This window comes from Protobothrops mucrosquamatus, unplaced genomic scaffold (genome assembly GCF_001527695.2).
Source record: "Protobothrops mucrosquamatus isolate PMUCROS unplaced genomic scaffold, P.Mucros_1.0 scaffold106, whole genome shotgun sequence".
In the NCBI taxonomy this organism is placed as follows: domain Eukaryota; kingdom Metazoa; phylum Chordata; class Lepidosauria; order Squamata; family Viperidae; genus Protobothrops; species Protobothrops mucrosquamatus.
The window spans coordinates 1,550,508-1,567,905 of NW_015386478.1; the positions used below are offsets into that span (position 1 = coordinate 1,550,508).

Below are 17,398 nucleotides of genomic sequence, written 5' to 3' on the forward strand. Positions count from 1 at the left end.
GACTCCGAGGTCCCTCTCACAGTTACTACTATACTATATCTGTGCATTTGGTTTTTCTTGGCTAAATGTAGAACCTTGCTTTTTTCACCATTGAATTTCATTTTGTTAGATAGCGCCCAGTGTTAAGTCTGTCCAGATCCTTCTGTATCTTAAGCCTGTCTTCTGGAGTGTTGGCTATTCCTACCAGCTTGGTGTCGTCTGCAAATTTGATGAGTTCCCCATCTATCCCCTCATCCAAATTGTTGATAAAGATTTGCCACCACTGCCCTAATCTTTTATAAATCATTTTAGTAGCCTCTCAACTTTTCAAATATACTATATTCAGAAAATCTACTACTTTTGTTATCTTTCTAATAATGAATAATCAATAATATTGCATTGCTTGAAATTATCCCTAAGTCTTATTGTCACTATAATTTATATCCAACAGTTATTCAAAGCATGTCAAGGTAGTTAAGAAAAACTACAAAGCACTTTTGAAGTTAAAAAACAAAAATAAAGAAAACACCAAGAGTTTCTTTTTTAAAACAATTGCAAGCAAAGAATGAGCTGAATTTAAAAGCTACCTTGATACTATGTAGTTTGAAAGAAAATATGACAATAAATAAAATAGATGTTATATAAAATAGTGGTTTGTACATATCTGGGGAAATCTTCTGGGCATGCATTGAAAATTAAAATAAAACCTTTTAAACAATTTTTTCATTTAACTGACTGAAATTACAAATTAGCATCACCATCTAGCCTAAGGAGTATGCAACTATCTACAACAAGATTCCAGGACAAAGAATTAAGATCAAAACATCCACAATATCTGTCTGAAAACAATGCCTTAAATCCTGATTGTGTGAATGGAACATATTTGACATTTATGAACAGGATTATCAAATCCTCACTGTCTCTACTGCCTCTTGAACATTTATTCATATGCAAGATAATAAAAGGAAAAGTAAAAAGCATAAACAACACATTAGGTGAATAGAGGCCCATTTTAGGATCAACTCTTTCTATTTTTCTTCTCGTACACTTGAGAAATCATGTTTGTTAATAATTATATTCTTGTTACAATTTCTAATTTGAATTAATTATTTCTTAATCCTAGTGCACTGATATAAATAAATCTTAAGATTTATTTTCTCATCTTTTATCTAAATAAGCATCAGTTCAAAATATTTTTTGACAAGGTGTGGGTGCATCCATCTTGGTGCTCCTTGATCTCTCAAACAATTTTTGATACTATCTGACCCTGGCTGTTGGGCTTAGGAGTCACCGTATGACAGTGATTAACCTCCTTCCTCAAGAATCAGTTTCAGTCAGTGTTACTGTGTAGAGAGATCATGTCTGTGCCTTTTCACTTGTGGGGTTTCTGGGTCACCTATCTTATTTCACATCTATATGAAACTGCTGGGAGAAATCACCCATTAGTTAAGGCTTAGGTATCATCAGTATGCTGATGAAATCCAGCTTTATATATCAAACCAAACTGCACAGGTGAAGTTGTTGATGAGGAGTACTCGGTGCTCTCTGAGCTTGATTGCTTTCTTGCAGATGTTTCATTACCCAAACTAGGTAACATCACCATCATAAGCACTGATTATGTTACATAGTTTGGGTAATGAAACATCTACAAGAAAACAACCAAGCTCAGAGAGCACCAAGGACCTCTCATTTGAACCCTAAGCTACAAATTTTCTCCTTTATTGAAGTTGTTGACTGACCCAGTGTCTGGAGGCTGTTCAGGTTTGGATGGTGTGGAACATACTTTGCTCAGTCCTGACAAGAGTGACTAGCTATAGTTGTTTGGTCCTCCAAGATCGGGCATGTTACTACTCTTGATTTTGATGGGGCAGTACTCTCCCATTTGAACCCATTGTGCAACTTGGAGTTCTTGACTTGCAGCTATCGTTCAAAGAACAGATTGTACCTAAGCCAAGAAGTGTAACTGCCCCCTCTTTTTGGAACAGATCCTTCTGGAGATATGGACTCTGCCTTCTCTTCTGGGAAAGCTGGATTTATTTCCAGGCCTAGATTAATATACTTTTGGGTCTGCTGTGGTCACTTCCTGTTGCTATTATAACTGTATACTTTGGGCTGTCTGTGTTGTTTTATGTTTTTTATTATTATTTATTATTTATAATTATTTATAATTTATTATTATTATATTTTCTTATTTTATACATTATCCAGAGTCTTTTGGAGTGGGCAACCATAAACAATTTAAATAAAAATAATCAGGTAGATGCTAAAATTCTAATTAATCTAATATTGAATACTGAATTGAATATTGGACAAAAGAGGAGCCTGACAGTAAATCCAGTACATAAGAAAAATGGAATCTACACAGATTTGAAACAAAAGAAAACAAATTGTAAAAAGAAAGACTTTTGTGAAAAGGTGACTTTTCAGCAAAACAAAACGTGGTTCAAAATAAATCCTCTGAGATGTTGGAAATGATATTTGTGAAGTTCAAATGCATAAATATTTAGCTGCCATAAATTATTTTTGCAGGTTATCTCAAGATTGTAATCTACCAAGTCTTATTACTTGCTCAAAAAATACAAGTACATGATGATATCCTGATGAATTCCTAAACTGATAATACGGCATAACTGTCAAGGAAACATTTTATACTCTTTGCAAGGAAGTATAACTTTAGCAATATTATAAAGAGCACATACTATTCACAAGTCAATGCAAAAGCAGAAAGAGCTGTTGAAACTGCACACTGAATTTAAGAACAAGAAAATTTCTTCTTAAATGTATTAAATCACACAGCTACTCCCATTCATGACCCAAGTATGACTCAGCACAATTATTCATGGATAATTAGCTATGAATCTTTTTTCTAATGCTGGAAACAAACATGTATTTTATTGTTCTTATTTCAAGAAAGATTATGCATCAGACCTAAAAGCAGAAAAATCTCTACAAATTCAATAATGACAACAATTACTGGGTGGTCACCGCCAGAATTGGATCTCAAATAAAAATTAAATAATCAGAAGAAATGGTAAGAAACAGCAACTATCTAGGAACAATTGTCAGATACCTCAGTCATACCTTCTCAATACAGCTATATCATACACAAAGAGGACCAAATGGCGTAAGATTGCTAACAGACAAGAACTCCAACATGAACTTGTACCAAATGATAACAAACAACAATCAGTGTTAGATTTTTGTTCCTTATTTTTAGCATGGAATTTATGAATTCTAGAAGCAAAATGTTCTAGAATGTAACCTTATGTATCTATACAGGTTGAAAATTGCAATTGTTTCTAAAGTGATTAACAATTTATTTATCATGTTAGTGTCAGAATGATGAAAAATTAGGGGATTTTGTTGTGTATTTACTTCAGTTTATGATTTGAAGGAGGGAAAATATAGTGAAGCACTATAACAATGAGGAGGCAATAATATCTTATGAGGCATAGTGAACTTAAAAAGAAGCTAAAGCACTACTGAAGGAGGCATTTTACTGTAAAAAACAACCTTAGGATAAATATTTTATATGTTTTAAAAAAAACTATTGAAGTATATGAGGTAGATAATGAATACAGTGACAAATGGATATAAAACATCTTAGAGCTTGTAGCAAGCAGTGAGAACAAAGCTCTATTCTATACTTCTTATCTACTTTTAAATTATATGTAGCAAAAGTTGCATGCATATCAGCATTTAAAAAAAGAACAGAAATATTCTATTTCTCAAAATAGAAACATTCATATTACCTATTAAAGTAGTGTCTTTTGTCATTCCCAAAACTGCAGTGACCAAAGTATGTATATATTCGTATATTCATATACTTGCTTAAGAAAGTCTTTATTTTATCGTTATACTTCACATTTTTTAGATTTGTCTGCCACATTGTCATAATGATTATTATATATGTAATATATAAATAGAAATTACATACATATGTATAATATATGAATAGATACTGATATATACCCTGTCTTGACTACACTTAGGTGCATTTCTACCTTTATTATTTTTTCTAAATATCTCAAGGTGGCGAACATACCTAATACTCCTTCCTTGTCCTATTTTCCTCACAACACCCTGTGAGGTGAGTTGGGCCAAGAGAGAGTTGGGCCAAGGCAGGACTAAAAATAGTCATCAGGTTTCTAATTTGGTTTCTAGCCTTAACTACTGGACCAACCTAGCTCTGTATATCAGCTTTTACTAAAGTATATATAAAAGATTTTTAGTAATTAAAGGACCATTCCATTGTCATGATTATACAACAGAGAATAATAAAATAATAAAATTTACAGAGAATAAGCTACATGTCACAGCCTGAAATTCAACGTGATAAATTATAAAATATCAGTTATTTCAAGGCTACATGCCAAGAATTACCTTACTTGTTCTTTTCCAACTCTTCCTCATTAGCATTGTCTGCAAATAAAATAGAGTGTTTTAATCACCTTTTACTTGTTGTATAGAGAGGCCAACTGTCTTCTAAATAAGTAATGCACATGACAAAACATCAGACAAGTTAAAGACAAAAATCAAACAGCCACAAACGTTCACACTGAAACACAATTACGATTTAAGCTCCAATTATTTAATGAAGAAAAGAAATTTTACATGATAACCTACAGATGTATTGAATATCTCAAAAAGAGCAAGAAATGAAAATTATCTGGAAGTAGGAACATCTTAGTTCATGATACTCTTGCACAGAGCACAAGATATATAGAAATTCAAGACCTCACTCAGCAATATGAGAGGAATCTCCAATATAACAAGTACTTATGATAGGCATCCACAGACAAGGAAAGGTCAGTTTTGAACAGATGAGCTGTGGTGGCGCACTGGTTAGAGTACAGTATTGCAGGATAACTCTACTCACATTGTAAGGAGTTCAGTTCCTTCTATCCTGACCAGCTCAAGGTTGATGCAAGTGTTTAAAATACTTCCCCCTCCCTTTCCCTCCAGTCCGCCAACCGAGAAAGGTTGGTGACCTCTGGCTTAAAGAGTGCTGTAAAGCACTGTGAAGTGCTATTGCTATTTGCTTATTAAATAATTGGTGTGTTTATTTGCATTAGATTATTTAAAAAACAATTTAAAAAATTCAGGCACTATTTTATTATGCTTAGTTTTTTTAAAAAAGGATTTTTTTTAGAAAATGCCTTAGCACTAATTTGATAGTCAGGTCTGAAAGACTTCATGGACACAGCTGTCTTTTGGCATGCCTATTACAATAAGATAATTTCAGTGGAGCTGCAAAAGGTGGTACCACCTTTTTTTGTGAATATAACAAACTACCATGGCATTGCTTTTCAAAGGCCCAAACTATCGAAAGTTCTACTTTGATGATATGTTGCTATGCGCCTAATATCAACTAGGTTCCCCAAGTAGCATCCCAAAACTTAGAGCAGTTGGAAGACTGAGTGTTGAATAGCATCTGAAGATAGAAGAATGATTTCCTGATAGTGGAGAATGATCTTAGCAAAGGTATGCACACAGTGGAGCTCATGTGTGAAAGCTACACTGAAAAATATCCCAAAATCAAAGAGATATACAAAAGTGATACTACAGGAGTCTCTTGATTTAGGGAGTTTTTCTTACAAATAATAACTGTAGTTAAGATTATAGTCATGAAGCCTGGATGAAGAACAAGTATAAATCAGAGCTGATATCTGAACCTGCATTTTTTTAGTAATACAGTACAAAGGGCTACTCCAGTGAGCTGATATGTATTAATCAAGACCAATAAAGGCTTCATGCGTAGGACAATATTCAGCCATGGTAGAAAACAACAGTTAACAAGAGGTCACGGAACCAAGAGAAACCAGGGACTGTTATTTCCCAAAAGCAGGATCAACATAATGGATTTCTTTCCTTTTATCATTAAAATCCTGAGATGGAGGAAGAGAAGAGCTTTGTTTCTGATGTAGAGAACAAGATCTTGGTAGACTTCAATTACAAATTTCTTCTTTTAAAATTGAGACCCAAATCTGAATGGACAATAGAATTGTAGGCAGGATTGAAAATGGAGGAAACTGACAGGGTAAAAGATCCACAAGTACAGGGCCCAGTAGTTGGAGTAGACGTCTTTTTGTTTTCTTATTTAATCTTGGTCATAGTTTTTGGTGGGATGTGTATGTTAGCAAATTTAGCAAACGATGATTAACAAAGTTTTTTTCCTTGTGCCAACAACAAAATTGCAGAATCCAGGGAATTCCCAAAGGATGCACTAGAAGCCCCCAGCCACTTTTCAAACATTGTAGAAATGTTGGATGAAGAAAAGAGCATCCTGGTTTTGCAACAAGTATTAGTATATGTGAACAATTAGAACAATAGGCTATTCTTCAAAATCCTAAATCCAGCCCAAACTTGTAACATTTTGATCAGACAGATTTATGGTATATAAGGGTAAGCAGCAAGAGAATATAACCCAAACACAAAGACATCAGAATTTAAGGCAGCAATAAAAAAATAAATCTTCACAGAAAGAACTGACAAAAGATTATCACAACTACATTGTTGTTCTAGCAGCAGTTAAATGAACCAAACTTTTATTTAATCTTGATAGTCCTTGTCTGATCTAGTTTTCTCACAGATTAATCTTGCTATCATATTTCAGAATTCCTCTTCAATTATGTCTTTGGTTGTTACCTTGTCTGTTACCTGGATCTTTGAGGGTTGAGTAGAAAAGGCTTTAAGTCAAAGATATAAGAGCGGGATATAGTTGGTTGCTCTCTGTATTTCTTTGTTAGGCGTTTGCAATACCAGATCTACCTCTGGCAAAGCCTGATCTAAGGAGGGTTGATGAAACACCTCATGACAAGACACTATTATAACTTCAGCATTTCCCACCACTGTTTGACTCCAAGGGAAAATTCATAGGCAAAAAGAGAAATTATATTGGTGCTTACAAAAGTTTATTATAAGTCCTCTCTCAATGCTAATAAAGCAATAGCTGTGCCCATCCAAGTATATGAAATTTAATACAGCAGAATGGAGCCGTCAGAGAAATAGAAACAAAGTTTTTTTAAAAAAGGATATACAGGTAGTCCTCACTCAACAATAGTAATTGGGATTGGGAACTCTATGTGATCATTGGGAACTCTATGTGATCAGTCCAGCTTGCGGCTGACCGGATCCCCTTTTAAAAATTACCCCCAAAATTTCATTAAAATTTGATAATCTGGTTAATAATTATAAACAAAAATTAATACAAAAATTTAGACATCAAAACCCTCAACGTAAAAATAGACCAACAATCGGCGGGACTCAGGCGTTCCTCTTCCCGCCCTATATTTATATTTATTATTTATTTTAAATAAATAAAATCATAAAGTGTCATATGACTGTACTGATTTATGATAGCACTTTCAGCAGTTGCAGTTGTGCTCATTAAGCAAATCTCACAAGGTCATAGCATCTCAGGATCATGTAATCATCATTTGCAATCTTCTGCCAGTTTCCTTTTGACTTTGCTTGTTGGAAGTTGTGGTTAAGGTTACAAATGCAATCGTGTGCTGCAAGATTTTGCAAAGTCATAATTAGGAGCCGGTTGCCAGGCATCTGAATCATGAACATGTGACTGCAGGGATGCTACCATGGCTACTACTAGAAGTACTAGTTGTAAATACTCTTTGTTCAGAATGGTCATAATTCTGAATGGATGAATGTTAAGCAAGAATTATCTGTACAAGGGTTTGTATCCTTTGACCAAAAATTGCTCATGCTTGAAAAATACCAGTTTTAACGAATTGGGAGAAGTTTTGGAAATAAGTTGAATAAATTTAAAACCTACATTATCATAGTAATGCAAATCATATCACTTACTTAATTTACATGACATTACACAAATGAAATGGATTACATCACTTGATGATATCGTGAGGAAAATAACAGCAGGCAGCATGATGCTGGTATTACACTAAAACATCATTTGACTAATGCTACTATGCAAATTATGTAAACAGATGCAAATCATATCATTTGTGTAATTGTGATCACAACATCATTACACAAGTAGTGTCAATTACAAAAGACCTGAAGAGGTACATGAAGCCTCTTGCATTAAAATCTGGAAGAGCAAGGGTTTCTTTAAACATTAAATTAAATTAAAATTAAAGTAGAACAAGGTAAAGAGAAGTGAGAATTCTAGAAGCATCGACCAGCTGTGAGAATGAATGTACTATACGTATTCACTGCAGAAATTGAAACAAACTGAAGAGATTCAACAAGAGTTGCGTGTAGCCATCCATGCTATGAAGATTTTGCACCAATAAATTCTGTAAGTTCTAGAAGACTGCATGTTCTCATGATATATGTGAATCATGGAGAGCACATGAAGAATCTAAGCATATGCCCCCAAATATAGAAAAGTTTTAAATTATTTTTAATTGTTAAAATAAATTAAAAACATTTTGAAAGCATGGTACGTCTCTTAAACTATGAGACTTAAAATACTGCTGGTGTAGTAGAGCAAACAAAAAATAGTTTTTTTCAGCTCCTCCATTAGCCAAATGGAATGTTTCTGCTGTCCTTTTTAGCACTCATTAAAACTCCCTCATTAACAATTCCTAATTCCTAATCTAACACATCAACAATCCCATTCCATTCCCTTTAATTGAAAGTCTTACTCGTTTGCTTTTATGACCAGAGACATACTCATAAAAACATTATCTGTAACATGTTCTTGATATTGCAATTTTCCAAAATACTTTATCATGTATTTATTAGGATGGATTTGAAGTTAATCCATCTGAAGTTTCATTAATTTATGAACACTTACACTTAAATAAATTTTAATCAATGTGTTTCTATGAACATATACAGAGCATATTAATTTTAATTAACCCTTTTTCAATGAAAGCTACTTTTAATCCAACAATAAATTAGCATTTAACCATTCTATCATATTATGCATCATAATATGGTCTACATCAAGATTCTTTATGTCCCAGGAAACCATGTATTGGCTACTAGGCATTTTACATTATATGAGATGCATGTTATTAAATTTTTAAAGCACTACAAACTCACAATTTAATTCAATATTTTTATCCTATCCTACTTTTCAAGTTACCATTGCAGTATGACTGGATAGTTGTGTAAGGTAATTAAAATAAAATTTGTTTTGACAATGTGTCATATAGGATAAATATCTGATGAAAATGCTTCCATACCGTAACTTTTTAATTCCAAATTACTGTTAACAAAAAAAGCTGACTAATTTGAAAAGTATAATTATATGAAGTCTACAGTGGTAGATATCTACTAATTATATCACAGATAACAAAGAATGACATTCGATAACCATTTTTTCTTTTCTAAAATTCTAAATGTTGATAAAACAAAGGAGACCACTGTAGATTTTAGAAAGACGGCATAGTCATACTCCACTCAGTATCAAGAATGCAGCTGTAGAGGTGGTCAACAGTATTAAGTATCTAGGGCGTGCAGATAACTAACAATCTGAATTGGTCTCCCACACATCTTCCTTAGTGAAGCGTGCAAACCAGTGTCTGCATTTCCTGCATCGGATGAGGAGAACACATCTTTCTCCTTCTGTCCTGGCCACTTTTTACAGAGGCACGATTGAAAGCATTTTAACAAACTGCATCACTGTCTGATTTGGAAGCAGCAGTGCCTCAGATAGAAAGTCCATACAGAGAATGATAAGGAGAATCAAGAAGATCATAGGAAGCTCGCTTCCTGGTTTCCAGGATGCTGCTTATAAGTGCTATGTGCTTAGAGCTCAAAGCATTATTAGAGACCCCACACACCCACTTTACGGTCTATTTCTGTTGCTCCCCTCTGGGAGGAGGTTTAAAAGTATTGCTAGCAGGACTACCCGATTCTGTAATAGCTTTGTCCCTATGCCATTTGTAGGATAAACTCACAACATTCGTTTTTCTCACCATGCACATGTATACATAACTCGAACTAGACTGTTGTTTCTCTGTGTCATATAATATATGTGGGCATATGCATAATTCTGTATTTATTTATTTATTTATTTATTTATTTACTTTTGTCATATTTATGTAGTGATGACCCTTTGAGAGCTGTATGCAATGAATTTGCCAATTAGTGTACATTCAAAGTGACAATAAAGTTATTATTCTATATTCTATTCACAATTGTGAGAATGATACAATGGTACAGAAATTAGGATACTGAATTACGATTAGGATGACCCAGACTCCACATTCAAGTACATAGCCTCAGTAGGTGGCTTTGAGCTGCTCATTATCTCTCAACCTAATTAATCCTGTACCTTTATGATTGTGGGAGTGGAACAGAATAGTAGACAGAATTGCCTTGAATCTAGATGAAGGGCTGCGCTTAGCATTTTCATGCCTCATTAGAAAAAACTGTGAGTGAGGCAGAGTAGAAATCTGATTCCATTTAAATGTAACTCAGTTACATATTTAATAACTTCCCCTCATTCTGTTATACTACAGATTTTAATTTGGTAACAACTTTTGGAAATTTTTCTGGACCGTGCCTCAGACTTTTGTTAGTTCTCTCTCCTGGAGAAGTAATAAAAATATTAAATAATATTAACTAGGAAGAGAATAGTTGGACTCATATTTTCAAATAATGTTTTTCTGACATACCAGTTTAAAGGTACTTACTTACGAATACTTGAACAAGGAAAATTTGGTGTTATTTTTTTTTTTATTCCAAGCTTGAGACTAGGTCGCTACCAATTCTTAATGAAGCAATTATTGCTTCTGGCCTCTTTTTTTGGAATGTTACAGTACATTCAAAAAATGGTGAGGCATTTCATTCTTTTTCTCAAATTGTTCAGTATTTGTTTCTTTAATGGCAACTTTCATTGTAAATTGACCTTGAAAGCAAAATCCTAAATTTGACTTGGACAAATTTGACAAAATTTGTATGAAATACATTCTATATTAATTATATATTCTGTTCTATCAACATCTCATTACAATTATGTTGTAGTCAAATCCATCACAAAAGCTCATCACTAGCTGTAAATGTTTAGAATGTAGGTGTGTGGTGTTCAAATGCATATATTCATTTATATACACACTCAGAAAAAAACCACTCTTTTTTAATTATCTTCTCCAACAGATACAAGTTGAGACATTTATAGGCCAGTTAGAAACTTAAGACGTTTTGCTTATCTGACATTTAGCATAGACTTACCCCTTCCCTCTGCTGCTCTTTTGGGGTCAGCAACACGTTTAACAATATAGTCCCAAGAGCTTGGTCTGGATAATGTGAGTCCTTCAGACTCAATATAACATCAACAGGCCTAGAAAAACAGGTCAATAGAAAAATGAAAACACTAAAATCATGCTTTTACAGACTGCCTACCTCAGGACAAAGAGTTTAAGAACTCATGAATTATGTTTTGCTTTCTATCGCCTTCATTAAATAAACAATGAGGAATGTAAAGCAAGAACAAGTCCAGGGATTTTTGTAAACTTATGGATAAGGCTCTTAATATATACCAAGGACTGTCTGACATCTTAAAATGACAGGAACACAATGTTCACATTATCCTGGATAAGAAACTTTGTTTAAAAGTACAAACTTTTAATAAACACTTGAAAGTTTGGATATGTTTTCATATTTAGTAAAAGCAATGTAAATATTACAGGTGGTTGTTGAGTTACAATGGCAACTGGGACCAGAATTTATGTCACTGATGCAGTCACAAAGCACGACATCATGTGACTGCATTGCTTAACAATGGCAATCCCAGCAATTCTCTTAACTGAATTCTACTGGTCATTAGCCAAGGACCCAACATGATCCAAGCCATTCCCAGCTTGGTCCTTCCCAGCCCCAAGCCTTGTTGTTCCAAGCTAAGGGACTACCTCCACTTCAACTCCCCACAATCGCCTGTTTCCTCTATCTCTGTCAGTGTTCAGACATATGTAGAAGATATCTGGGGCCATTTGGACGAGAANGAGAATATGATGGACATATACCATCACAAATATGGAGACCCCACTATAGCTGATCTTCTAAGTTCAAACATTATACCCTTCCAGTTTGAAATGCTCCCAAAGTAGTTTAAAAGATGTAAAACAGAAAGAAAAGTAGATGAGGAGGGAAAGGTAAGACAAGGCTTCCTAGTTCTCTTTTCATAAATTTGTGATAATTCAACTCTAGTACTTTTATTTTAACTAGTATTGGTAGTGCAGCATTCAACTTCTTTTTTCTTTCTTTCTCTGTATCCCTAGTCACATTGAAATAGAAAGAAATACATCATGAAATTCAATGAGTTTCATAAAATGATACCTATTTTGTTCTAGGGAATTCAGGTCCAAAAAAGCTGACCCCATAAAATCATCTTGAAGTCCAAAATCATAATCAAAAACCTAAGATGAACAAATAACATTTTTATTAATAAAAACAGATTTCATAAACTTAAAAACTCAATGTTTACACAAATAGATACATGAGGCATGCAATTATTAGGCGATACTGCAAACTAATTGGTCCCAAAGTTCATGTACTCATTTTTATAAAATACACATGTAAAGTTCTATTTTACTATTTCTTTTTCTGGCTTGGATAATTTCTCAAACAATAATCAAAGTTATGAAGACTTTATTTTGTTGTGTTCTGGAATATTTTGATGAATATTACAATTTTAATAAGGATGTTGTACTGTGTCCTTTAACAATATTTCTGTTAAGATTAAGCTCTGAGATTTGTAAGATGTACTATTATTGCTATTTTTAAGGAGAACTGGATATGACTTACCTTTATATACAGTTGTTCCCTTAAGTGTTCAATAAAAATGGAAGTTCTTTCCTCCCAAACAGGATTAAGATTCTTACTGATTGTTTTACTTCTAAAGATTTCTTTTCCACCAAGTTTAAACTTCACATATGGATCACTTGTTCCTGAAGCAAAAGTTAAGGTTATATATGAAAACTAGATGTTCTTGGGAGCTCATAAATTTAAAATACAACAAAAATAAGCAGCTAGTTTTCTCTTTTTAGATGACTGGAGTAACAAATGTTTTTAAAAGATTAAAATAAGAGTGAGATTGGATGAATTCTATACATTTATTTCCTTTGAAACTCAAGATTTGATAATTCTAATGTGTTGGTTGTTACCATATGTATATTATTTATTTATTATTTTTTCCTTGCTTTGTTATATATGTAGGTTCTATATATGGTAGATCATGAAACTATATCATTGCTTTTATATAGTTTCTTTAAAATTAGCACTTAAAAATACCCCTGACAAAGAGAATAAAGTAAGACCTCATATATTAATTCTTAAAGCAAAATATGCAATTCCTAGAATAAAACATCTACTATTTTATATTAAATAGTTTTTCATGGTTGTAAAGATGACATTCAGAAGTGTTTTTATTTCTATTTTACTTTAAAGTACTGCATGCATAATGCACACTACTGTGAATAAGAGCAACATGGAATGCATTTTCACTTATTCAAAATCATTCCATAAATACAATTTATATGTTTGTAATATTTCATTAGGCAATGACAAGGCAAAATTATCTTCCAGTGTATAATCAGGTTAAGTAAAAACAAAGTCAAATTCAGACTAATGCTCTATCTTGCCAAACACTGGAAATACCTTTATTAACCTCTTTCTCAATAACTAAAAAGATTGTAAACATTATGCAACAGAAACAAATATTTGAGATAAATTCCAGATCAAATAATAAAAAAACATGGAAGCAGTAGTTTAATATTTGAATTTGTTCTACATTGAATTTAAAACTGTGCGTTTATTCGCCATCTGTTAAATTATCCCCTGATCTCTGAATAACTTTACATGAAAAGTATCTCAATACTCTCTTTAAAATATTCTGTCTGGATTCAGAATTTATCATAGAATTTAAATAGCCAATTATAACATTTAATCCTGCAATAAAATGTGCACATGAGCAAAAGTGTATAGACATGTATTTGAATGCATAATTTAGAAGGCAAATGAAATTTAGAAACAAAATTACACTGATGTGATTTAATCAATATTTACTATTAAATGTATCATGCCATGTAAATATAAAGCTGAATAAGTTTGTCCGTAACAAATATAACCTGTGTTTAACATATTTCATTCATTTCCATTTTAATTAAAAACGCAAATATGCCAAGTCAGTTGTCTGAGTAAACAATGTTTCAAGCAGACTTCTAATATTTATTGAAATATTTAAGGCTTTTTTATCCTATATTCTAATAAGACAATTATTACTTTATTTAAAAATTGATATTTTAAGTATTTTTTAATCTCACTATTTAAAAAAGCCTGAAAGCAATTATAACAGCAACAGTCCTTGCTGAGCACATGGTGGCAGTATGACAGCAAAAATCTTTCTTTTGAGCCTCAGTTACAAACCTACACAAATCATGGGCTCATAAAACATAATCCTATAGTCAATATTAGATCTAGTCCTGTTAACTGCTGTCCATAAATCATGGATTAAACACATTAGCAAGAATTATTCAGCATAAGCTGAAATATACCATGGTTGATGTATTTACATATTGCTGGAAGAATAAAATTCGATCTTAAGAATGAAGGAGGAAGGTTAAGACGAGTGAGAGAATTTGAAATCCTTATGCAAATCAAGGAGAATTGGTTAGGTTGCACACAGGTAATCCTTCACTTACCACCACAATATTATTTAGAACAATATTATTTATTGTATGTGTTGTGTGTCAAATCAATGAATAAGATAAATAATGGGGATAATTATTGTTCTGTAAGAACCTTGAAGCATTATAAGCAGCACCAGCTATTTTTTCTTCAGCTTTGCCTACATCATTTGTACACTTCCACTGATGGCATAGTTACTGAACTTTCTCTTCAATACATAGGAATCAAATGCTCTGCCACCTTACGTATCAATTTCCATGAAATACAGAAAAGAAATAAACAAATAACAGGTCAATTATTTTGAGAAACTATTTAGACTACATCACTTCTGTCCAAGGTATTTATATGACTACTATCTTGCTGAATTCTGTTGAAATAATTTTTAGATAAAGTTTTTGAAACAACAAATCTACCTTTTGTATAGAGTTAAAATATTCACTAGTTTGTAACCTTACTTTCTAGTCTGTTTTAAAATGGTCTTTATAGCATTTTGTTGTAGAATTCATTCTTCAAGAGAAATCATGTTACTGATTATTAACCTTGCTTAATGAAAACATATTGCTATAATTTTCTTAATTTCTTCTATTAATAATTCTAAGTTTGTATATACAGTACTCAGTGTAATACATGGAATCATTTATGATTCTCAGAACTATCATTCTGACAATGTTACTGAGCAAAATTTTAGCTTCTTCATAATTATATGTCCTGATCTTCTCCAACAACCAATTCACAAGACTACAGATTGAAACAGCAAATTTTATTCATTAGAAATGGGTGAATTAGAGTGCTGATTCATAATTTAATCATAATTTATCACATAACTTGCAGAATAATTTTGCTTAGATGACTTATTTATTATTACATATATAATCTGACTTTTCATTTGTATAAACTCTCAATGACATCCAGAAACTTCAAAAGAACACAAGAATGCTAATATGAGTCTCTACACATTTTACGATTCATATTCCAGTTTTTCAATTATAACAGCCAGCCAAATGCTGCCTAAAAATTCTTCTCATATTTTGTCTCTTTGATTCTATTCTTCCCATATCCATTCGAAGACTCACACAATTGGTATTAAACTGACAAAGCAGAGCACACAGTGATCTAAAAAGAAATGTTTGCTTCAGTGGTAAACTATCCTGTTTCTAATCTCCATTTATCACAAATCTGACCTATATTCAACTATCGAAATATAACATATTCCAACACAATAGATACCAACACATCATCAAAAGTGTGTATGCATCTAGTCGCAAAACAATTACTTGAACATACTCAACAATTAACTGGCAGACAATACTGGTTCTTCTGCCCTTTAGCTGGGATTACAGTCCAATTACCAACGCATGGTTCCGAATCCAGGACCAAGCCAGAGAGTGAATATGTATTCTTTTGCTCATGTTTTTAAAAATATGTCTTTCCATTCTGGGGCCAGAAAAAAAGGTCTGGGGGAAAAAAGTGCATTGCCTTCTAAAATTTGAAAAACCCAGATATAAGAGAAATATCTTTGATACAAATTTACTATCTGCTCTAGCCATCTATTTTATAAGTCGCTAAACAATATTTTAAAACCAACAAAATCCTTATGTTAAGGGGAAAGTTATCATTACAAAATATATAAAGTAATGTAATAGCAGTATTACTATTTATCAAACTCATCTCAGTTTTTAGGAAACTAACTATATTAGAACATTTTTGGAGGCATACTCTTACCTCTTCGATCACGAGCTGCTAAGTTAGTACCTCGTCTTAATGTAATATCCAATTGGTACATTTTTGGTTCAGCAGGTGGTAATTCTACATTATTTGTCACAGCAAGACCAAATCTCTAAAAAGCATAAAGAAAATATTAAAACATCCTTACAACAGTTTTAGTATTTTCTCAATTACCTTGTTTGGAAACTAAAATTCCTTATTTTCATAACCCACCATAGAATATCAAGATAATAACATCATTGACTGACAGTAACAGATTTTAACAATTCTCTTCCTATTTATAAATATTAAGAATTTTCAGCAGGTACATAAAATGCGATAAAAATGATGGAAGCAAATTATTACCTTTTCACAAAAGACCAGTTGTATTCTATAGGTAAGAACTTGTTCTACAATTTACTTTTCCTGTTTTGATAGTTAGAACAATGATCAACAGAATAGAAATAAAAAACTTAAACAGGTAATACAGAAAGTCTAGTGATCACACATTTATATAGTTTAATAAGCAGTGTTAACAGTAGTTTGTCATTAATACATTTTTCTTTGCTTCCACTTTTATAACCATGTCTTTGTCAAATTTCTTGACTCTGGAAAGATCTCAATGATTTTGCAAAATGCAATTGACCAAATGAAGTAATGCCTATTTGGATTTGGATTTTTCTTCATGGCCTTGGGGTTAGGGTTTTTTTTAATACTATTGTGAATATCAGCATCCTATTAGTTAAGATTTTTATTTTGAACATTTTCAATAATTATAGTAATGTATCATTAGTAACTGAGCAGCTTAAATAATTGTGTTAAATTAATATGAGAACCAAAAAAAAGACACACTCAATTTTGTATTAGAGAGAAAACCTATTCCTTCATTCCATTAACTGAGAAACAAAACCTTTAAAGTTTGCAATAAGAAATTAAATTGTTGCCTCCCAAAGCATGATATATCTTCTTTCATGATCCTAATGTGATATGTATCCCTTTCCCATCACATTATAGGTAGACCTCAATTTGTGTGCACAATTTAACAGAATAACAGAGTTGGAAGGGACCTAGGTCCAACCCCCTGCTCCAGCAAGCA

At 32.5% G+C, this 17,398-nt stretch overlaps 1 protein-coding gene across 2 annotated transcripts in view; it reads right to left on the minus strand.

The window, feature by feature from the left end:
• Window positions 1–16,381, minus strand: part of MCTP1 (multiple C2 and transmembrane domain containing 1) — a 117,297-nt gene extending 100,916 nt beyond the window's left edge. For both annotated transcript variants that reach the window (XM_015812687.1, XM_015812688.2), the window contains exons 1-5: window positions 16,321–16,381; window positions 12,718–12,860; window positions 12,250–12,329; window positions 11,146–11,254; window positions 4,363–4,401 (exon numbers count right to left, since the gene is read on the minus strand). In XM_015812687.1, coding sequence (XP_015668173.1) covers window positions 4,363–4,401; window positions 11,146–11,254; window positions 12,250–12,329; window positions 12,718–12,860; window positions 16,321–16,381 — 432 coding nt within the window. The remainder of the gene's footprint in view (window positions 1–4,362; window positions 4,402–11,145; window positions 11,255–12,249; window positions 12,330–12,717; window positions 12,861–16,320) is intronic.
• Between the last annotated feature and the right edge of the window lie 1,017 nt (window positions 16,382–17,398).